This window comes from Ixodes scapularis, unplaced genomic scaffold (assembly GCF_016920785.2).
Source record: "Ixodes scapularis isolate PalLabHiFi unplaced genomic scaffold, ASM1692078v2 PGA_scaffold5__190_contigs__length_132052651, whole genome shotgun sequence".
NCBI classification, from domain to species: Eukaryota; Metazoa; Arthropoda; class Arachnida; order Ixodida; family Ixodidae; genus Ixodes; species Ixodes scapularis.
This window is the reverse complement of record NW_024609880.1, coordinates 99,667,891-99,689,980: the sequence shown is the minus strand read 5'-3', so window position 1 is coordinate 99,689,980 and position 22,090 is coordinate 99,667,891. Positions and strand designations below refer to the sequence as shown.

At 46.4% G+C, this 22,090-nt stretch overlaps 2 protein-coding genes across 3 annotated transcripts in view; one reads left to right on the top strand and one right to left on the bottom strand.

Annotated features, from left to right (window-relative positions):
* Window positions 1–19,204, top strand: part of LOC115311063 — a 153,201-nt gene extending 133,997 nt beyond the window's left edge. Inside the window, exons 3-6 of the mRNA XM_040213007.3 lie at window positions 13,492–13,807; window positions 14,715–14,886; window positions 16,407–16,518; window positions 18,316–19,204. Of these exons, the coding sequence (XP_040068941.1) occupies window positions 13,492–13,807; window positions 14,715–14,886; window positions 16,407–16,518; window positions 18,316–19,112 (1,397 nt within the window). The 3' untranslated portion in view covers window positions 19,113–19,204. The remainder of the gene's footprint in view (window positions 1–13,491; window positions 13,808–14,714; window positions 14,887–16,406; window positions 16,519–18,315) is intronic.
* On the bottom strand, window positions 19,195–21,826 carry LOC115324814. 2 transcript variants are annotated; one of them, XM_029985466.2, is made up of 4 exons: window positions 21,416–21,826; window positions 20,990–21,121; window positions 20,646–20,768; window positions 19,195–20,558 (listed from the first exon to the last, which is right to left on the bottom strand). In XM_029985466.2, the coding sequence occupies exons 1-4, from the start codon at window positions 21,621–21,623 to the stop codon at window positions 19,585–19,587; spliced, it is 1,437 nt and encodes a 478-aa protein (XP_029841326.1). In that variant the 5' UTR covers window positions 21,624–21,826; the 3' UTR covers window positions 19,195–19,584. The 2 variants fall into 2 exon arrangements, with proteins under 2 accessions (XP_029841326.1, XP_029841330.1); XM_029985470.2 differs by having other exon boundaries at window positions 21,014–21,121.
* Window positions 21,827–22,090: the final 264 nt, after the last annotated feature.

The window sequence follows — 22,090 nt, the reverse complement described above, 5'->3', positions numbered from 1 at the left end:
CAATCAAAGTTTGTCGAAATCGCAAGTCACTGAGCCCTTCCTGTACATGAATAGTTCAGCTATGATAGCAGTGATCGGTCCGCAAAAGCTCGTTGCATCGGCTGCGTCCAGACTTAGAGTAAAACAAAGTATAGAACAAGCCGGCTTCGAGATAACACAAAATAGCGTGTTATGTTATCGAGAGACGGTGATCTTTTTTTATGCAACAACGACAGAAGATGGTGGAGGCAACGTACAGTTTCCTGGTTGCCAGACTCTCACCCGGTTGCTTGACTATTGGCATCTTTGAAACACTGGCGAACTCTCTTAGTACAAACGGCACGGACCGAGCGCAACTCGATCGCAAGTATTTTTTTTTAAGAACTTTGCCAATCTTTTAATTATTGTATATATATCCAGGGACCTTCTGTGCATGCACGCAGTCACTGAAATGCTCGCATTCATGTGTTTTTCGCTATGTTGGTGTGAAGTCGATTGTGCCATCCTTTGAGAAGGCGTACGAAAAGCAGTGGTTCTTGAATTACGTGCAAATTCGGAAACCTTAAAATCGACTGAGATGTTGAACTAAATCTGCCACGCAAATCAGCAGGTTTCAGGGATGATCATCCATGATGAACGATCATCTTCACGCATTCGCTTGTTTTTTATCATCAGAGAACTACACATGCGGATTTTGTTTTGTTCTTTGGGATCGTTCAAACCGCTTCCAAAAAGTATACTACTACCGTATCACTATCAACATAATCTCAGAATTATTGCTGCTTCTCAACCAAAAGAGAACCACCGACACTTCGAATAGTGTGCCGAAACTTCGCCTTTGTACACGCACCACATTCGCAGCTCCGGTATATCAACGCAGCTTTCCAAAAATTGAATTCTGCGCTCTCCCATCTTTGACCTCTGGGCTGTGGAGCGCATTCAAAGCAAGCACCACCAGCCCTTTTCTGCGGAGTATTAGGCGCCGCTAACGCGTTCACAGCCCATTAACTCCGCATTTTTTGTCTGGCTGATAAGCACTGGAAAGGTGTATGAGACTCGTTGCTTTTCAATGAAGTTGTCTACAAGGTAGGCAAAAGAGACAGGAAACAAAAGGTATTCCCGAATGATGCGGAGTCTGAAGAGTGTAAACCGAGTAGGGAGAGCTGACAGACGGAAGAGTGAAAGAGACGGAGGGTGTCGACAGTATCGGCAGGGGGCGCGAGAGTATAGAGGGGGGAACGAGACTGCAGAGACGAATCCCACTCGGCGAGACCGGCGGGATTCCCTTCCCGAAGTTATAATCCCTTTTCACGGGCGAACGCGCTAAGCGCGGCTAATCCGAGCAGAGGTGGATGGGATTGGAGGATCTTGTTCACTGCGATGCGATTAAGAGCTCGGGCTTCCGCCGACGGCGCAGCGGGACGCGCCCCCGGTGTTGCGGACGAGCCCAGACAAAGGTGTGAGCTGGCTGCCACCTTCATGCTCAGTTTCACATTGGGATCGACCGCGGTGGACGCTACGAGCCATCTAAACCAATCCAGTGCTCTTAGCCTATCACGTGACTGCAAGTCGTTGCGCTTTTTTTGAAGGTCATGTGACACCCACGCGGTGTTTGATTGGCCTACACTGGTCGTAGCGTCCTCCGCGCTCCATCGTAAAGTGGAACGGAGTCCGTCTGGAGTCCGCGATGTCCCCGAAAGATGACACTCCGGGCTCCAACCGCGCCGTGTCGGGTTTCTCGAAAACTCGGTTCCTGAGCGTACACAAAGTTTGCGCAGTATGTTTGAGAGATTCATGCAGACCGTGCGCTCTTGAATGCGGGACTTTCGCGAAGAAAGTTTAGTGCTTCCATGCAGCCGTTCGTTTCCTTGAAATAGTAACTAGAGCGATAAATATTTTAAATGAAACAATTTTTTTACGGTGGACGTATGCGGAGGATTGGTTGCCTTCATACACGTCTGCGTGGGGTACATGTGTGACGCACCCGACGCATAAACCTGTGGGGTGCGACACACACACATAAGTGTCTGCGTGACGTGTGCCAAGCGTGTCACACGTCACACACAGATAAACGTGTGGGGCGCGTCACACACACATAAGTGTGTGCGTGTGTGACGTGTGGCGAGCGTTTCACACGTCACACACACACACGTAAAGGTGTGTGTGTGTGTGTGCGTGTGTGTGTGTGTGTGTGATGTGGCACGCTTCTGTCACACGTCCCAGGCTTTACGTCGAGATTTGAAAAAAGAATGTTGTGTTTTACAGAGTCGAAGGCTTTATGCAAGTCGATAAATAAACGAATCGCGAACAGTTGATTTTTTATATTATGTATTATTTTATCTTTGATATGCAAAAGTGCTAATTCGGTTGTTTCACCCTTCTGAAGGAAATATTGTTGTTTGAGAATGACATTGTATTTCCCACAAAACTTCTGGAACCCTTCGTTAATTTTTTTTAATCATTTTTGAGAACAGAGGCAACACTGATATGGGCCTGAAGTTATTTAAGTTATGCTTGGAGCCACCCTTACTGATTGTTGAAATTTGCGTTATTTTTAGTTGATCAGGAAATATCCCCCTTTCAAGGATACAAATACATATGGGAAAAGGGGAGTAAAACAATGTGAGATACAAATTTAATGGGCACAAATTCAAGCACATCGACACCACAGGCTGTATTATTTTTAGAGACATTATAAGCATTATAATTTTCTATTGAGTGACTGGGTATAGAACAATCGGACTAGGGGTATTTTTTTAGGCATTTTTCATGATCACCAGGTTGACTTGTAGACAGGAATTCACCAGCCGGTAAAAAATGTGAGTTAAATTTTGTCGCTAGTTGAGAACGTGGTAAAGTTTCACCATCTACTTTAAATCAGGGAGTTAGTTATTCCGAGGCTTAAGTCTAATAATGCCAATTAATATATATTGTTCATGAATTATGAAGCTCACATAACCGGTTGAAACAGTAACGGGAGGGCGATACTCAAAAATACGCCGCTGTTGAGTCTGCAGAAACGTGTTTTCTGTTCGCTGTTTGGCAGTGTGAAACACCGAATCGCAAAATAAGCTGCCCCCCCCCCCCCCCCCCTCAAAAAAAAAAAAAAAAATTGTGCACACGTGATAGTGTGAGTAAGAGGTAATAAATTGTATATTTAAATGATCCCACACCAGCACATCCTACCTCTAAAAGAAATACATAGATGCATGCAATCATATTCCTAATTATACATAAATCGCGCGAAGGACAGGCGAAGACTTTTAGAATCCTAAAATAAATCACATTTCGGCGTCAGCTTGCTTTAGCTTGAAACTTTGCAAAATACTGCTTTGTGAGGCTGTTATATTCCATGTATTTGAGAGACACAAATACTTCTTCTCGGTGCAGCGTCGTGAGGAATGGCGCGTGCGTCTGGAACTACGAGAACGGGCTTTCTCGTAACAGTGTTTTTGCAAACAAAGTAGTTTCCGGGGCCATGCTTTTCGATCTGTGCCGAAGGTGCGGGGAAGAGGAACCTTCACACCACAGTGTGTTTAAAAAACTACACCCCCTCCCCACCTTTTTTTTTCTTTTTTCGTTCCTCCTTAAGATAATACTTCTTTATTAGTGAGAAACTGCCTCCTTCGTTTGTGGGTGTTCCGGTTCAGTTGCAGTTTTGTTCCGAGACGGCGGCGAAGATGTCGGTTCGGTTCAGTTCCGTTTCGCCTAAATATAACGGTTCCGTTCCGGTTTTCGGTTCGGTTTGGTTCAGGTTCGACACTGTGCTCACGGGGACCACCTGGCTTCCCGTTGGCTTCTCTCTACCAGAGACCGCAGCCGCTTCCTCCGCGAGACTCGACTTTTCCAGGATTAGAATCGTAGAAGGTCGCGTCGAACGACCGACACAAAAGACGGTTCGCCACGGGGCTGACGCCCAGTTTATCAGCGGAGGGGGACAGGTTTTGTTGACTTCCGTGTCCCGCAGAGACGTTTCAGCGTAGTTCCCGCCACCGCCACAGGCGACTGCAGATCGGCAACTAATACGTGTATTTCCTTCGCGAATACGCGACGAAAATTTTTTATTTTTTTTGGGGGGGGCGGGGGGGGGGGGGGGGGGCAAGCTAACACGTTTTTTGTTGCTTGTGCCTAAATAAACAACATGAAAGACACAAATTGCAAATTCTTTCAACATTAATATCGTTGCACTACCCCTTTACTGAAACGAAGTATAGTTCCAGCAACACCACCTCGATAAGAAGGACATAGTGCTAATTTCCAACGTAACTCTAGGGAGGTAAATGCGGGGCTTGAATTTGACACGAGTGCTGCGTCAGCTTTCGGCTCACACTCGGGTCCTCGCTGATAGGACACGAGCCTTAGCCAAACGATGACGCAATGCTCGTTTCCAATTCGCGTCCCGCGTTCGCAACCTTAGGGTGACGTTGCAAATTCAGCACTATGGTGGTCTTATCTAGGCGGTGCTCGTTCGAGCATTTCCATAACGATAGGTACCTGGAACGCGTATCCAACTGACGTGTTCACCGCGTAAAAAAAAAAAATGGTCCTTTGAGTTTTGGTTGATGACGTCATAGGAGTGTCATGTTGACGCCGGACGCGATCCTGGCGGTGTTCCAGCAGCGGTTGTGGATGCGGCAGACGCCTGTGCCGCTGTAGGTCGCTCTCCAGCTGGATAGTTCACGGAAGCTTCGGCAACCAGGAGTTGGGACGCCGTGACGACAAGGACACTCGCACCCTCTCGTGTTTTTTGTTGTTTATTCTTGTTTTGTTTTTTCTTTTTTCTTCCAGAACTGTTACGCTCAACCGCCAGGATCGCGACATCCAACGGCGTGGCTCTCCGGTTTTCGTGACGTCATTTGTTAGCACTTCTGGACCACCTTGAATGCATGGGCGGAATACGACGCTAAACACACCAGCCGGAGACGCGTTCCAGGCACAGCGTACTGTAACGGTAACCGTGTGACGGCCCTATACCATGCTCCAACTCCATTCCCTTGCTGTTCCGTGTATCGAATTTTGGGAGTACTAAATGCTATTAACATATGTTGCGGCAGACTTTTTTCACGGACATGGCAATACAGGCCGGAGGGGGGGGGGGGGGGGGGGGGGCACTGGAACAGGCGTGTCCGGAAAATAATATAAGGATCGATGCAATCGAAACGCGTCGCTAATTAGGATACCCTCGTGAACCGGGAACGGTGAATGCAAAATGCGGCGTTGTTTAGTTTCTGAAAACGAGCCCCGGCGGCGACCCTTTCACCCAGCGCACTCGAGCTGGAAGTGACTCTCGTAACCCCGCATGGGGGCGCGTCCATCCATATTTTAGGGCAGCGAACGGCTTCCATCGTCGCATGCATTACTTGGGGCCGCTTCGACAGGATTCATTAATAACGAGCTGGATCGTCTGCTTCCTATTCTATCCACCTGCGCTGCGGATGGGTTATGAATGGCCGCCTTTATTTTTATTTTTACTCGGACGGTGTTTAAGGCATTTCGGGAAAATATTAAAAAATATATATCTCTAACCTTTTTTGTGTGTGTGTTTGTCGGGAGCAAAGTTATGGCCGTCTTCGTTTGTCTGTTTTTACATTTTTTGATGAACAATTTTGTATTCCTGCGCTACAGCATCGGTCTTGCTTCCATTCTTGCTAATCAATGAAGCCATTCGATCTAGGTCACGACAGTGTACGTGCTACGATAGCAGGGTACTGGTGGTTTAAACGCCGGAAAGACTTTTTTTTTTTTTGCATATAGTATTCTAAACAAACAGAACTAAGAAAGGACGTTTTCGCGAATGTCGATTGGCCGCTAGAAGATTCGTCCGCTTTAAAACGACGTCTAATGGTTCTCCTGTATGAGGGAAATTTGACCGGTGCAGTACGCGTCTTCATACATCTAAGGTCATTTATTCTGCGTAGCAAAAGGGGCGATCACACGAACTCAAAACCTCAACCGGTGTGATTGGAGTTCGTGAACTCGCGCGGTGTACGGGACTACAGCCGAGAAGTCTGGAATACGCAGATATAACTGTGACGCTGCGGACACGCAGCCAATGCATCGTACAAAAGACGCTCTGTAGACAACGTCTGAGGCGTGCTTCTTCCTTGTATGGAGGTCCTTCTACATTGGTCATGGGAAAACTGTCTGGAGGCTTAGGCAAGGTGGCGCAAACTGCCGCCCGTTACAATGCCATAGCCCTTAACATCCATTCATCCATCCATGCATGGACGAGCATGGTATTGTTCTAGAGCACGTTTCCTTTTAGTAACGAGTTTCCGTAACACAGAGTTCATTCATGATTTATCCTCACGACACTTCGAAGTAATAATTATTGAATGAACAAACATGTCAGCAAGAGTTTTACTTCTATTCTTAAAAATGTTCCACAGAAAGTTAACGTCACCAGTTTCGCTCATTTCCGCAGACACCGAGTAAAGCACATCAAGATTACCAGACGAAACATCATAATCAGCCCTGTCAAACAAATACAATTTATTATGACGTAAGGGAGGCGCTGCAATCAAAAGAGCAGGACAAATTTACGATGGCAGCCTTATGGTCACTTACACCAAGGAAAACGGCAAAATCAGAGGTGGCCGAAGCACGGTTACTGAACACAAGGTGGAGAATCCTTGAACGATTAGAACCGATCCTCGTGGGTTCTGTAAGAAACTGATTGTGATCGTATATAGTCATCGACAAGATTAATAAATGCTCAGTATATACCCATGTGGTTAGAAGTACCCGGAGACCCGATATGCCTAAAACAAGCATAGCGTCTACTCTACTGTCGATACCGAGTGAACAGGAGAGCTCCATATATATATACTTTCTAAGAAACTGCCCAACCCAATAGTGACCCCAAGGGGTAATCCAAGCACAAGCTGATGGGGGCGCGTGGCTAGCGTGGCGGTGCACTGATACAACTAGATGTTTTTAAGGGAGAAGAGGATGCTCATTGTCGGCTGGGTAACGGCTAGGCAACGGAAGGCGCGCATCTTTCAGGAAAAAAGTGCATATGCGCCTGATGCACCCGACTACACCCTTTTTTCTTAGAGCGTACGTTTACCTGTTAGTAATCCATCCTTTGCGCAGTCCAATTCATCCTTTGCGCAGTCCAAATACCTTCTGAGCAATGAGATCACTGCGAAAAAATCGAAATTGCTTAGATGGTAATCGAGAAAAGTAGGAGCTTCAAAAGGACGAGTATAAAAGGCGGAAGCGCAGCCTACGGAGTCAGTGAGGGGGGTAGGGTGTGTTCGTTTTGATGTTTGCATGTGCTGTGTATGTATATGTTCTTGCTGTATGTCATCTGCACAGTACCGTATGCAGTGGCACGCAAAGTGTATGTATGTGTGATAATAAGATGTATAAATTCCAATAAAAGAGCAAACATAGTTTTTTAATCGGTAGCTTTATAGGCTAAACCACGCTCAAGGTCACGTAACTCCCGTGGCTGAAGTGATTAGAAAGTTTTAGTAAAAACCCGCTTAGCGCTCCGTAATCTGCCGCAAGACCATGAACTATGCAGACAAGGCTGACGGCGCGCATGCGCAGCTGCGGCGTTTTCTTTACGGATACCGTAGCGGAGGAGAAAAACGATCTACTACAACTCTATTGTGGCTGAAGCGTAAACTCCGCTCGCGTAAGCTCCTATTCCGTAAGCTCGTAAGCGACAGTCCCGTAAGCTCGTAAACGCCGGCAGATGAAGCTGACGTGACCTAGCTGACGTCCTTGATGCCGTCCTCGATGTCGACACAAAGATCGTCCCTGAGGTCGTTCTAGATGTCGTCCTAGAGGTCGTCCCAGACGTTCTTGACGTCGTCCTCACAGTCGTCCTTGACGTTGCCCTAGAGGTCTTCCTCGACGTCGTTCTTGACGTCCTCCTCGGTGTTGTCCTCGAGGTAATTCCAGAGGTCGTCCTAGACGCCGTCCTTGACATCCTCCTCAACGTCATTCTATACGTTATCCTTGAGGTCGTCCCTGAGGTCGTCTTCAACGTTGTCCTAGACGTAGTCTTGATGTCGTTTAGACGTCGTTCTTGATGTCTTTCTATACGTCGTCCTTGAGGTCGTTCTAGAGATCGTCCTAGACGTCGTTCTTCACATCGTCCTCGATATGTGTACGGCATATTACAACCGTTTCATCACCGTACTATTTCCTTACTTTTTAGAGCGCAGCTCTTAGGCGCCCGTTCCCGGGTTGAGCGCCGTCGCCGTCACCGCCGCATTCTGCGTAACCGCGAGTTGCATTATGAGACGTTTCCCATAATGACGTCACACGTGAGTTCACCAGGGTAAACTTTTTCCGCTAAATTTGGCGAGAAATTTTCCCACTAAATGTAACGGGAAATTGTTTTCGGCTAAGTTTAGTGGAGTTTTCCCGCTAGATTTACCGGGGGAATTTTACCCTCGTGACATCACGTGAATGAATGTGACGTCCCATGAGACTTCGCATGTGACGCCACGAGGGTAAATTTTTCCCCTAAATTTGGCGGGAAATTTTCCCGCTAGATTTAGAGGGGGAAACTTTTTCCGCTAAATTCAACGGGAAATTTTCCCACCGTATAGACCGTTCCACTAGGAAGAGGGGAGAGAAAAAAATGCCCTCCCCTCCCACCCCGCTCGTCGTCTGCTCCGCCGAGTGGGCTGTACCTAACATCCGGATGCCGTTCAAACTCGGTTTAAATTCGCGTCATTTTGGAAATTTCAAGCGCAGATACGCGGATCTTCATATGAAAGTTATCGTGCAATGCTATGCTCGATAAACAAAACAAAAAAAAAAAAAACTAACCAAGTCTAGTCTAATTGGGGGGTTACTTGCGTGCGAATAAAAAAAAAAATTTTTTTTTTGTCAGATTGGCCGGTCGCTCCGGCGAAAAGTAAGTTTGGTTGCTGTAGCTGTTTTACTATAAGAAGTTCATACTGGTGTACGCCTTTAGCGACAATGAGCGGAAATCTAGAATAATAAATAAAAACGTGCTCTCCTGGCGCAATAGACGCAGTGGTTGAGTTTCCGGCTGACTCCACTGCTACCGAGGTAGCGGAACAAAGATAGGCTAGTTGATCATTTACTGGAATAAAACAACAGGGCTCTAAAGGCTGATTTTGGAGCAGCTATAAATATTCTAACGCGAACCACTTCATAACGGCAGCCACGAGAGAGAGTTCGATGTTCAGTACAGCCCGCCAGTACAGTCCGAAGATGGAGAACGGCAACCTCCCGGTTTGTCGTCTGCTAGCAGAGTCGGGCGCGTGACCTCTCTCTCGTTTTACCCCGTCGAACCTGCTGAGCTTCCCGGATGGGTGGAGAGGGCGCTGCGGTCTAACAAAATGGCGCCGCCTTAAGAGCGCCAAATGAAATGGTCTATATTGCGGATACATTTTACCCTAGTTACGTCACATGTGACGTCAAGTTAATGAATGGGACGTCACGTGAAATTTAGCGGAACAAGTTTCCCGCTAAATTGGGAAATTGACGTCACGTGACCTCTACATCAATTCACTTTTACCGCTAAATTTAGCGGGAAATTTAGCGCAAAATTCTCGCTAAATAGGAGGGTAACAAGAGAGGAGGAGGGCAGTGTACGGAGAGGGAGGAGGGGCATACCTTCCCCTCCGTACCCTCGTTTCCTCCTCCTCCTCAAGAGCTGCGCTCTAATTCGGCATTGCAGAGAATTTAATTCCGAATTAACGCGGTGCACTCGCCGTAACACTGCGGAAAGACGCAGAACTAGGTAGCAGGAAAAAAAGACACGAAAGCGCACGATGAAATGTATGAAAAACAAACATTCAGATATTAATCAACAATTAAGTCTAAACTTAATCGCAAGTGAGTAAAATCATAGGGCAGTATGCATCAAAAGTTCTACAATCAGAGGACGCTCGCACATACTCTGGGAGCCCTAAACGTGGTGTTTTTGTTTTCAGTAGAGGGGAAACCGGCCGCCAGGATGAAAATCATTGCATTACAAAATACCATACGTGTTAAATAAATGTTCCACGAACAACATAAACATCTACACAATCGGCAAAAAAGACTTACGTACCTACTGTTTTAACTATTCATAGCTAATTTTGTTCTTCTGCTACTCCAATGTTATGTGACCTTGTTTTATTTTTCTTATCACCATGGTAAAGTGTTTTATATGTTTGCTGTCCGAGCTGCTGCCATGTATAAGGGGGTCCCAGACCCAGTTAAGCTGCTGTTAGGAGCTTTTTGTCTGGGGACCCCTCCAGTACTTCTGGAAAAATAAAGTTTATTGTATTGTATTGTAAAATACTCCAAAGCAATCACAGCTGACATCCACTTGCTTATATGCTCTAACAAACTGATCCTGCCGTGCGAAACGACGTTGTCTATTTGCAACTCCTGTAAAAAAAAAAAAAGCAACGCAGCAAGAAAAAAAAAAAAAAAAACGTGAGGGAGAGAAGAGGGGGTCTTCTTTGTTCAACAAAATCAGGCTCCCTGTCAGCTACGTTGACAATGCGTTGCCTGTATTTTTTTAAATTGTTTTAATATATTTTGAAGGTCCTATTATAGGGCATTACACGAGGGATGTGCTACTGAAAATTGCGGTTGTAAAGTACAAAACAATAAATGCTTTCAAGAACAACAAAGGTTATACATTAACTAACGAGATAGCAATACAAAAACGAACAAAAGTTAGACATGCAAATAAATAAACTAGGAACACCTTATCACCTTTATAGTCTTAACAGCGCACATATTACATGCATTAGCCTTGTAGCTCTCTAAGAGTATTAAAAGTGTTAGCAGTGGCATTGTGGCTGGGCAAATATTTCTGTGCTGTTATTGTTGAAGGTGTTCCCGTAAGAGGGGGTCGACGCTTGGATGGGTTGGATTTTGCAGCTGTTGTCTGATCTTGGAAAAAATAAAAAAGGAAATGATAACAGTGTGCGTATAAGTGCTCGATTAGGATGGTAAATTTTGTAAAGCGGTATTAATCGATACATTTTACATCGGCAGCTGTTATTTGCCCGTCCCCCGGTTTCGAGGACCGGCTCCAGCGTAAAATAAAATGAACATGTTTCAGCTAAATTTTGCGGGAAAATTAATGTCACGTGACCTGACTTCACGGGACTTGCAGAAAAATTCAGGAAAACACATCACGACCTTAAAATCATTTATTCATCAACAACGTAAAGAGGCTCAATCAACGCAACGTCGTTTCATTATCAGATTCGTATCAGACCATATGACGCCCGATCGGCGCAATATCAATCGATTGTCGTCTTCATATCGTTAAATAAGCAGCGAAGCTGCTGCTTTTTAAACGTATCACGTCGCGTGATCGTCGACGTCTGTGATTGTGTGGTATATCATGCAGCCATCTGCGAAAAAGCGGATGGTGGAAGGAATGCAAAGAGAGAGAGAGAGAGATTGTTGATGTATAGATTAGAAAAATGAGCGGTTCGAGCACGCTTCCTTGAGGAACACTCGATGCTACATTTTACCTAGATGGCACTAAGTTATTTATGATGGCGTATTGAAGTCGACTGGAAAGAAATTCTGAAATCTAAGCAATAATGAAAGGATCAATTATGAAATGGTCAAGTTTCATGACAAGGCGGCAATCAGGTACCCGATCGAATACTTTTGAGTGGTCTAGAACGATAGCATCAGTTTGTTGTTTACGTTCCAAACTAAAATGGATGTTATGTACAAACTCTTGAAGTTGCGTTTCGCGTGATAACGTTTTCCTAAATCCGTCGATCACCTAACCCCGCTCTTCGTGCGCGAGCGCGCGGAGAGCGAGTGATCGCGTGGTGAGAGACCGACGGTTGACTGCGCGAACCAAGCCCGTAGCTTCGACCACCTTGTCATTCGAGAGTTGAACGGTGTGAAAGACGGCCCGGACGTCACGTCGCTGTGGTGGCGCTGCTGTTGACAGGGCGCATCCGTAGAAGCTCCACTGGACGCGAATCAGGTTTCTGCGCACAAGCAGTACCCACACCTCGTGGGGACTTGTTTGCAAACCGCGCGTTGGCCTATAGCATCGCTCAGTTTCTCTTGCGCGAAAACCAGGTCGTGGTCTGGCTTTGCTAGCTTCGGTGGTCTATCACTTGAGTATATATAGTTCAGGGTCTCCTCAAGCGTCAACAAATACCGAGTGAAGCGACGCCCGCCTCTTTTCGGATGCCATAAAACAGGTGTCGGCGTTTAAAAAGTCCAAACGGACACTTTCTGACGTCGCGTTTTAGTATAGGCGGCCTGTTCGCTTCTATCATAGTCTATGTCCGAAGGCAGCGGGGCTCAAAAGTTGGCTGAATAAGATCTTTGGACAAGAGGTTAGGCTAATTTCAAATGTTGGAATTGTAGCTCACCCACCACCGCGCGAGTTTCCACCCGAGCTACAAAACCGATTGCTCGATGTTTCACAAACCCCCAAAACGGTGTATTTGAAGAAAGAACAGGTATGGACCACAAAAGAGCGTTGCTGGCCAAGTTTCCGGTATATTTTCAATTACGACAGTGGGATTTATGGACAGATCCGTGTATTGTGAACGCCAAGTTTCTAAGACGCTTCGCGTTTGTTTTTTGAAGCCGGAGCTTATTTACTTTATGAAGTTTTTTCGTAATTATTATTACTTCCTCTACGTTTCACAAACGCCGAAAAAATCGAAGGCCGAACGTCAGAATATAGGACAAAACGAAAAACAAGGGGGAAACGAAGGCCATGACAACACCTCCCGAAGGCGGCCAACAAAAAGCAGCATATCCCCCACGTGCATTAGAAGAGAAAGTAATAGCAGGAAAGAGCTATGTCGTGCTTTCCTGCATGCCCCCCTCTACCCTTCCCAACCTCCCTCAGCCCCCAACGAGGCCCCAATGTATGCGCAATCGACCGCCACGTTCATTTCCTATCTGTGTAAGGCGGATCTTTCCCCCAACCCACTTTCCGAGCAAGCAGCAGTCCCCAGTTTTTCCTTCATTAATATTGCACCTTGGCGCGACCAAAAACAATGAATCATTGCGACTCCCCCCTTTCGCCGATGGCTTACCCTCGCCCTCGACGGAGCTAGTCCGAGATCGAACCCCTCCGCGAGTCGCTATGCACCTCAAGGCTTTGTCGGTGGACGCGGAAGAATACGAGCCTCGACTATTGGCCCCGAGAACATGACGTGGCGCCACCTAACGGGCCTATTGTCGTGACGTAGGATAGGGGATCACGTGACCGTTTTTTGCGCTCAGTGGGTAGGGTGCAGTGTCTTGGTCTTCGCTTTTTTCTATTAGTACGAGTGTTTAAGGTTTATTTTAACCCATTTTTTCGTTTTTGTACTCGATCCGGTCAAGCTCCTAAGTCGGCTACCGTACAACTGCTTCCGGGGAGCTGGTGAGCCTGTTGCAGGCTAGCAGGGAACCGGTCGCTGCAGGGAAGCGCGGCGGCGTAGACTAGACTAGACGGTACGGGCCAATTTGTCGTTTTCGGCGGCTGTATCGGGCACCGCGATGGATGCGGACCATGTGCGACCTACCGTTGAAGGTAAGCGAACCTTTTTTTTAGCTTCTATTTGACCGGGCAGCCCGTTAAAACTGTGTACCCCTTTTCACTTGTGCTGCCTGTAAGCAGCATCAACGCGTTCGTGGAGAAAGCCCACCAAACATCCCGGCTGTTGCTCGAGGGCGAACGAGTTCTTGAAGCGGGACATGTCTTCTCCTGCAGTATCAAGAAGGTGGATAAGGACTGCTACACGTTCATTGGATTCGTCCTCCAGACGTCGGCACTGACTTCGGACCCGCACGAGCTGGAGATAGCACTGAATGGAAGAGACGTCGGTGACACATCGTGCTCCTGCAAAGCAGGGTAAAGGAACATGCCGTGTATCATTACTCGGTTGAGTTGTATGTACTTATCGGCCGGCGTGTTGTGAAGTCGATCGAGGAGCTCGCGGCTCGAGCCGGGAACCGAACAATTTGCGATAACCGGCGAAGTGCTGCGCCTTGTTTACGAAATACGATCGGGCTTTACTCGTTGTTCCCGTGGCGCAGTGGTAAGGTGCGCGCTTCATGAGGCGCTTGTCGCGAGTTCGACTCCGCGCGTCCATCTTCTTTTTTTCTTTTTTTGCTTTTTTTTTTTTTGAGTACCCGCCTTTTATCTTTTCTGCAATGTCGGAATTTTTGAGCTACGAGTATTTAACCTTGTGGATAACATTTAATTCATAAACTAATATCCGATCATCCAAAGGCCAATGGCAGTTTGTGTACAGCATTGCTGTTTTTCTTTCTTCTGTCAAAAAAGATTATGCAAATATTCCTGTAGCTAGGTCCATTAGAGTTGTAGAATAGTTTTCTTTCGGCCCCTACATAGTAACCAGATGCGCTACAAAAAGAAAAATATTACATGCAAATACGAGTGCAGCTGCCCTCGTATCAGCAACCTTTAAACTAAAATCAATGGAGCCACATAACATTCTCACATTTATGCAGCTGCTGGTTGCTTAGATACCACTAAGCTGCGAGTGATTTTCACGTTAAAATAGTCGGTGAAATTTTATGTCTTGCTATTCTCTGTAGATTACTCTTTCAAGTCTATTAACACTCAGCTCTACTGGCATTTCATACTGCCAACTTGTACATGCACTTTTAATCTCATTCAAATAATATTGAAGTTGCGTGAGAAAGGTACTGCTAGAGGGTGAGACTGTTCACATTTTATGACTGATATTGGATATGCTGTTTAATTGCAAGCTAAGAACATTGCCATTTTGCAGGAACTACAAGTGTAAGCACGTTGTGGCAATGTTGCTACATATCAACGCCAAGAGGAACTTCAACGTACTGGCGTCCACAGACTTGCCACAAAAGTGGGGGAAGGGGCAGAAGAGAGCGGTCGGGGAGAAGTATGCTCCGAGGAAGATCGTCAACCTCCCAGGTCTTGAAAAAGTGAGCTATGAAACTTCTATTCATGCACAGCGCTTTTAGTAGACCTTGTGCATACCATAAAGCTCCCTCCGCCAGCGCCAAATGAAATCACGGGAAAGGGCTGTACAAGACCCGCATATAAACGCTTCTTCTGCTCTGACCTGTGCTAACGGAACTTGACCAACAGTGTGTCATGGCATAGGTACGCGGAGAGCACACAGGATGCTCCTTTATTTTCTTGTGTGCCTTACGTGACCTTGTGGGATTCTCACTAACGATGTAGTGCATATGTTGCGTCAGCCTGAGTTAACAAATCAAATGAAGACAGTGATGTGTATGCTGGGCCAGTTGTGCGAAACTGTGCCAAGGGGCTAACCCTGCTACTTCCTGCTACATTTGCCAAAATATGGGTAGTCTGCACCAAGCCTGTGCCAAAGTACCAGTTTCGGTCGCCTTTCAAAAACGAAAATAAACTGAGAACCGTAATCGAGCATGCGTGACTTAGGTGGCGCAAGAAACCGCCCAACAGTAAGTACCCCGCATCAATCATTCGTCCGATCACCCCCACCCCTTGCATGGCTTTTCCCGCCGTCTCAGGTTTTGCGCTCTCATGTCATCTCGGGGCTCTTGTCCGGTGGTCTCGTCTCGCGCCTTTTTCAATTTTTTTCAACGATACACACGGGCGTGTGCGGATGCTCTGACGTTAGTGTGCCGGCCATGTCGTCATGCTGTGGAACAAAACCAATTTTTTTTTTTTGCGCGGCAAGAGTTGCTTTGTGAGCTGAAGCACTAGCACAACCACAGTCACCGTGGTCGTGCAATGTAACGGGTTGCCGTCCCCACGTCGCTACAAATATGGCGCTTTCTAAACTGAAACGTAGTTACTGCTGCGTGTTCATCAACATTCGTGCTCTCGTTTAAATCATATGGCACTACCAAAATCCCCCTTTTCAAAAACTGCTTGTCGAAGTAGTGATTACATAGGTTTCTCTCGGTGGGCTTTCTTTTTCGAGAGGGACCCCGATACGTAAAAAATCTGCCGCGAAAGAGAGTTAGTGACGAGAAGTGAGCAAAGGAGGCAATGTCTGCAAGCTGAACCCGCAGAGTGTGCTTGTTTGCCACGAGTTCAGTCGTTGGAAAAAGCGCTCCAAAAACTTTTTGACCCTGGCTCGCGATGCCATACATCGATGCACTCGGGTTCTTTTTTTCTGGGTGTTTAGCTTGTACCTCGCCTGCCGGCCTGGCAAGCGCACACCGCTGGACTGTTTTTTTTTGTTTTTTTTTGTCGTATGCTAGGCAGTTGCATTTTGCAAACAATTTTGGGATCCAGTAGGCGACAGAGCGGAGTGACATGATTTCGGTTTCGTCCGAACAGCCAATGTCTCCGCTTGAACAACGAAGCACGCGCAACTGCAAACCTGCCAATGTTGCCCTTACATGCATGCGAACATGGTTGCATGAAAGAGGCACTAGCCGGGACGCTTGCAATCCATTGTTTTACGTTTGCTTAATTTTGGCGAAATTTTGGTTTATATTTTCAGGTTGAAGGGCATCCGGTGCTGCTTCCTAAAGGCGATATCCTGGGACGACTACTGGAGGGACTGACTTATAGGTCAGCTGCCCTGCGGCACACCGAAGAAGTCCGTCCTCTTGGTTGGTTCATGAACTGCATTTCCTCTTTCTCTTTCCCATTGTCTTTGCTACAGTTGGTTTTGGCTGTTTGTTGGTCATTCTTAAGAGACTTTATGAATCGATTCTCTCAGTATCCGACGAACATCAGTGGTGGCATGCCTCACACGGGATAGAAGCTGTGCTCAGTACAGACCATGCATTATGTTTGGATCACAGCAAAAAAAAAAAACCAAGATAAATGTACACTCCTGTGTATATTTATCTGTGTAGAATTTTTGTGTACATTGAAACCCTAGATAAATGTACACCACTAAGATCGGTGGCTGTGATAAATTGACACAGCTCTGAGCAGTACGCTCAACGGATGGGGACTCCAACCTTAATATGTTTACATTCTGAATTGTGCATGCCTGACTCACAAAAGTTACAGAGCTGATAATAAAAAGTACAGGTACTAGGTTGTGAAGGCATGGCGATTGCGCCATATATATATTAGATTTGAGTGGAAGCACTAATATCCAATATGTCGTAACAGTTGACTGCAAAGGAGAGAAAAAAATGTCAAGCGAACCAGAAAAGCAACCAGAAATGTTCCTTAGTACAATATGTTTAAAGTGGCTGAGGCTTAAGTCTAGTTGAGCAATGTGCACTCTCATCCTGCCATAGGCAGATTTCTACAAAAAAACAGATTGCCAGGTGCAGGTGACTTTCCTGGCCCACAACTCTAAACTGAAAGTGCGCCTGGAGCACCATCACCAATTAAGTTTGCCACTACATGCTTAATTGGTGTACAAGGTCTGTTTAAGAAGTATCCTACCTGAATTAGTACCGTGGAAACAAATGAAGCGTGAATAGCTTTATCTGGTGGGGAGGCAGAGAAAACGTTAATGCGCATGCAAGAATTTTATCAGGCCCGCAAAAAATGTGAGTCGCAGGCAGTTAGCCTCGGAGTGATGACGTGTAGTTAGTGCTCGTCGTTTATGTTTTTTTTGTTTGTTTTTTTGCAACATGACAAAATAGTTTGAGTGAGAGGTATTGCATCAAATTTTGATTCAAGCTTGCTCACACTCAAGTGGAAACAATTCGAAATATTCAGCAGGAGTTCGAGGACGATGCCATGGGCATTAAAAAAACATTAAGGTTTGGTACAACCAGATCAAAGATGACTGCATGTCAGTGGAGAGAGACGCACTTTCAGGAAGGCCTTCAACAATCCGAAATAATCTGGTGATTAACCAACTTCGTGCAATCGTGCCGAAGTTTCTCACGATGGAGCTGCATCATGACAATGCACCAGCTCATTCCTTGCGTCCGAGTTTTTTTGGCCAAAACAGGCTTCCTACTGTCTCAACATGGCTCCATGTGATTTCTGGCTCTTCCCTACGATGAAAATGCCGCTGAAAGGAACCCTATTCGAGTTACGGAAAAAAACGACGAGCAGCGACTACAATTCCTCACTCGGAGGCTGACTGAAAACAACTCACATTTTCATCGGGCCTGATAAAATTCACACATACACATTAATGTTCCCTCCACTTCTCTAACCAGAAGATGCTGTCTGCACTTTATTTGTTTATGCAGAACAAATTTAGGTCTGATACTTTTTTAATGGCCCTCGTATGCTCGCACATTAGTACGAGGCTTATTCAACGTATTCACTATGGCAGCAATGGGACTGGTCATAATTAGTCCTCTTGTGTTTTGTACATAAAACTGTTCCCTAGCATTTCATTTTTGCATTTCAACAACCAATTTCTTTCCTATCACCTTTATAGTGTGTAACGTGTCAATATTCTCTGTATATTTGCATGTTTGCAGAGATATCAACCGCCCCCACCGCAGCTGAGGAGCCCCCTGTCCCTGGACTGCCCACACTTACGCGGCTGATTGCCACAACTGCTGCTCCCAGCTTCGATGCTTTTGTGGAGGAGATAAGGGCCACCTTCTCTGCAGACGTCTGTGCGGTAATCGAAGAGAGGACGAGGGAACAGTCGCTATCTGAGGACTGGTTGCGCCAGAGGATAGGCATGGCAACAAGTACAGTCTGCCATTCCTTCAAAACAAGGGCAGCGAAGTGCGAGATAGAGAAAATGCCGCACAACATGGGGCCTTTGTTGAAGGCGGTCCTCCGCACGAGCACATACCAGTCTGCAGCAATGCAGCGCGGGCTGAGCATGGAAGGCACTGCGCGGGAGAAGTATGTCTCGGTTGTGAAGTCGAGGGGCCACACATGCACTGTGGAAGACAGGGGCCTATTGATTTGGAACGAGTTTCCTGTGATGGGCTGTAGCGTGGATGGGCTCGTTACTTTCACCTGCGCATGCTGCAAGGGTGAAAAGCGTATTTTAGAAATCAAGTGCCTCAACACGGTGAAGAAAGCTTTCTCAAAGGACAAGCCGACGCCCCTGTTCTACACACAGGTTCAGGTCCAGATGGGGATAACAAATATTCCAGTGTGTGACTTTTTCGTCTACAAGAGTCCAGAGGACTGGAGGGCACTTACCATGCCATTTGATGCTGCACATTTCCTTAAATGTTCGGCTGCAGTGCACACCCTGTACGACAAGTACATTTTTGACACGCTGAAGAATCTGGCATGTTCATACTCGTGGTAGTGGGCCCCAAAAAGGGCCAGTGTGGTAACATTAGATATGCATTTGAAGCCAGCAAATAAACAAAAGGATGGCAACAAGCAAGTGCTAATACATTCATTTATTACAGTATGCATGACATCAAATTTGCAAAATTAAATTGGCATAGAAACTTATCTTACAAGGCTGTTGAATGGCTTGTGTGTCTAAATGCACGAGCTAGAAATATTGACTCATTTCTGTGCTTTGACAACCTTTCTCCAATGTGGCACAGGGGAAGAGTACCTTGAACGAAATTAACAAGGAAATTTTTGGCGAGTGACAGTCTGTGACCGAATATTACTTTTTTCTTCCTACCCTGCTAAAGAGAACTCATTCTTCACAAATGACAGTGGGATGCCATGTTTGAACTGCCCATTAAGTGATCTACAGATTAACGGCAACGTTTAAACAGGCAGCTAAAAGAAAACGCTATCGTGTCCTGTTCAGCAATGTATTAACCAGTTAAAAATTTGTCGTTGCTGAACAAGGGCTTTGAGAGGTTCACGAGACCTGCAATGATGACGACAACATCATCGATTTGCGGAAGGAGGTCTGCGCTGAAATTGTCCCGTAGAATTCGAAACAACTTCATTCGCTGAATTGCACGCTCGACATGAACGCGTGCAGCTGCGATGCTTTGGTTGTTTGCGGCGTCAGATTTGCTCAGCTGTGTGTTTTTACGGAGAAATGGTGGACGAACTAACTTTACCTTGTGTTCGCAACACAGCTCGTCAATTAAGAACCCTTTGTCGACCATTACGCTGTCGATGAAGGGGAGGCATTTCTCTAGAAGCCCACTCTCCTTTGTGATATGCGTGTCGGAGGATCTGCCACAGTATGCCGGACTCACATAGCTAATTAAGCCACCTGGCGTCTCGCACACAAGCACCTTTGCAGTGTGGGTTCCCTTGTAGTGACTGTAGGTAAGTAGTTGAGACTCCAGGTTTTTCGGCTTTTGCAGAGGAATCTCTGTACAGTCGAGCACCATGCGACAGTCCCTGTACTTGCTAAAATACTTGGTCAGGGACTGGAGCACAGCCTCCTTTTCAGGCCAGAAAACGGCGTGCCTGAGCACTGCTGCTAGGACCGGTACCGACGCTCTAAATATGTTGGAAGCTGTCGTCCTATGGACCCCAAACAGTACCCCAAGAAGGGAAAACGTCAGATTGTGGTACAGCTTCATCATTGTTAGCAGTACTGCGTCCTCGTTACTGATACTGAAATCCTTCCTCTGGCTCAATAAGCGAGATTCCCCATACAGGTCGCAGATGTTATAGAATAGCTGAAAACAGGGTATGCAGGTCAGTGATACGAGGGCCGGTTCATTCTTAACCCGTGCTATCCCGAGCACTTGATCTTTCTCAAGCTGTAGTGTGTCCGCTTGACTTCCGACATCTTTCTTCAAGGTGTGAAGTTCAGCCTGAAGACCTGAAACATTAAAAAACAACTCTGGTATCAACTAGAATTAGGCTGACATGACTCACACTGGGCATGCAATGTTTGCTTTCTCCTCACCAACGGGATCTGCAGCATCGGCATCCTGGTTGGGTAGTTCCTGCTCAATCAAGCCCTCACTGGTGCTGGCTTCTTCAGAGTTCAGCCCTGCCAATGTAACTGCTGCTGGCAGGTCGTCCTTGGCTGTTAAATCCAAGTGAAAAAAAAAACAAACAGAAAAACCTAAAATTACAGCTCAGCACTGGAACTGAAATAGACACGACCATGTTCTATCTTCTGATGACTGCAAAAAAAAAAAAAAAAAAAGTAAACAGGTATGCAGGAGCCAAATATTTAAAATCTGGTTATTTATCACACAGCATCCACTGATACCACGAATGTTCCCTACAAACGAGAGCACTCACGGCGAGGCTTGCATGTGTCCACACCTGCCCGCGGCTTCAGGGGCTGTCGCAGCTTCGGGGGCTTGTCCAGTGGCCGTAAAGGCAGATTCTGGGACGGCACGGTTCCTGGGGCGAGTGTCCTTTTTTTCCAGCCTGACGAGAAAAAAAGGAAGAAAATCAATCACGACGGAGCGTGAGCATGCGTCGATCTCGGACGTCTGATCGCCAGCTTTGCTCAGTTCGCTCGCGTGACTTTGGGACGTCGTGGCCCAGGAAAACTAACGAGTGTTAAGCACTTAGATGCACGCATGCGTGATATCACTCTCTGCGAAAACTTTTCGTGTTTGCAGCTTACGTGCAAAATGCAAGAGCGTCGATCTCTGACGGGTACCAACAAAATCCCCCCCTTTTTGTGGAGGTTCACTGAAATAACTGGAGAACACTTACCAAACATCTTCGCTCCAACCGCATACACGAAGTCTTCATCTCTAAAGTGCTTGCTGCACACTGTCGAGCTCTTGGAGTTTAATTTGCCCATTCTCAACTTCACAAGCCACTCCGTGCGCAGCTGCTTCTCCTTGGGGTAGATGTGAAAGCTGATGTTCGGGTCGGTCGCGTAACTGCGGCATTGCGGCACCGAACAGTACTTCACCATTGCTTCCTGAGCACGACGGCTGCCGAAGCCGATCCACGCGTGAACTAATCGGGCTCCAAACACAGAAAAAAACACGAAAATAACGACCGAACGGTTCCCGAATACCCCGACCAAAGCAAGGCAGAATAACCGTCCTTATCACGTGATCCCCGATCCTACGTCACGGTCGAGCGATCGCAGCGCTCCAATCGGTCCCGCTCGGGGCCAATATCATCTCTAATCCCATGTCTTCATTTTTCTCTCCTCCCTCCCTTCATTTTAAGACACTCATTTTTGTTTGTGTTTGTTTGTGTTTTGTCTGTTAACCCCACCGTGTTTCACAAAAGCGTGCGCTATTTTCGTTCTTTTTTTAACAAATGATAGTTTTTATGAAGATATTTATGATTAGTTCATACGTTTCGTGTATTTATATTAGATTCATTCAGTTTTCTAACCCCCATGGTATCTTGATTTCCGGGCAAGGCATG

What these genes read in the sequence shown, in the direction of transcription:
- LOC115324814 (XM_029985466.2), bottom strand. Translation starts at nt 21,623, where the DNA reads ATGGTGAAGTACTGTTCGGTGCCGCAATGCCGCAGTTACGCGACCGAC. An exon ending in GGTTGGAGCGAAGATGTTTG is followed by an intron (nt 21,122 to 21,415) that starts GTAAGTGTTCTC and finishes TTTTCTCGTCAG; the next exon opens with GCTGGAAAAAAAGGACACTC. An exon ending in CGATGCTGCAGATCCCGTTG is followed by an intron (nt 20,559 to 20,645) that starts GTGAGGAGAAAG and finishes TTAATGTTTCAG; the next exon opens with GTCTTCAGGCTGAACTTCAC.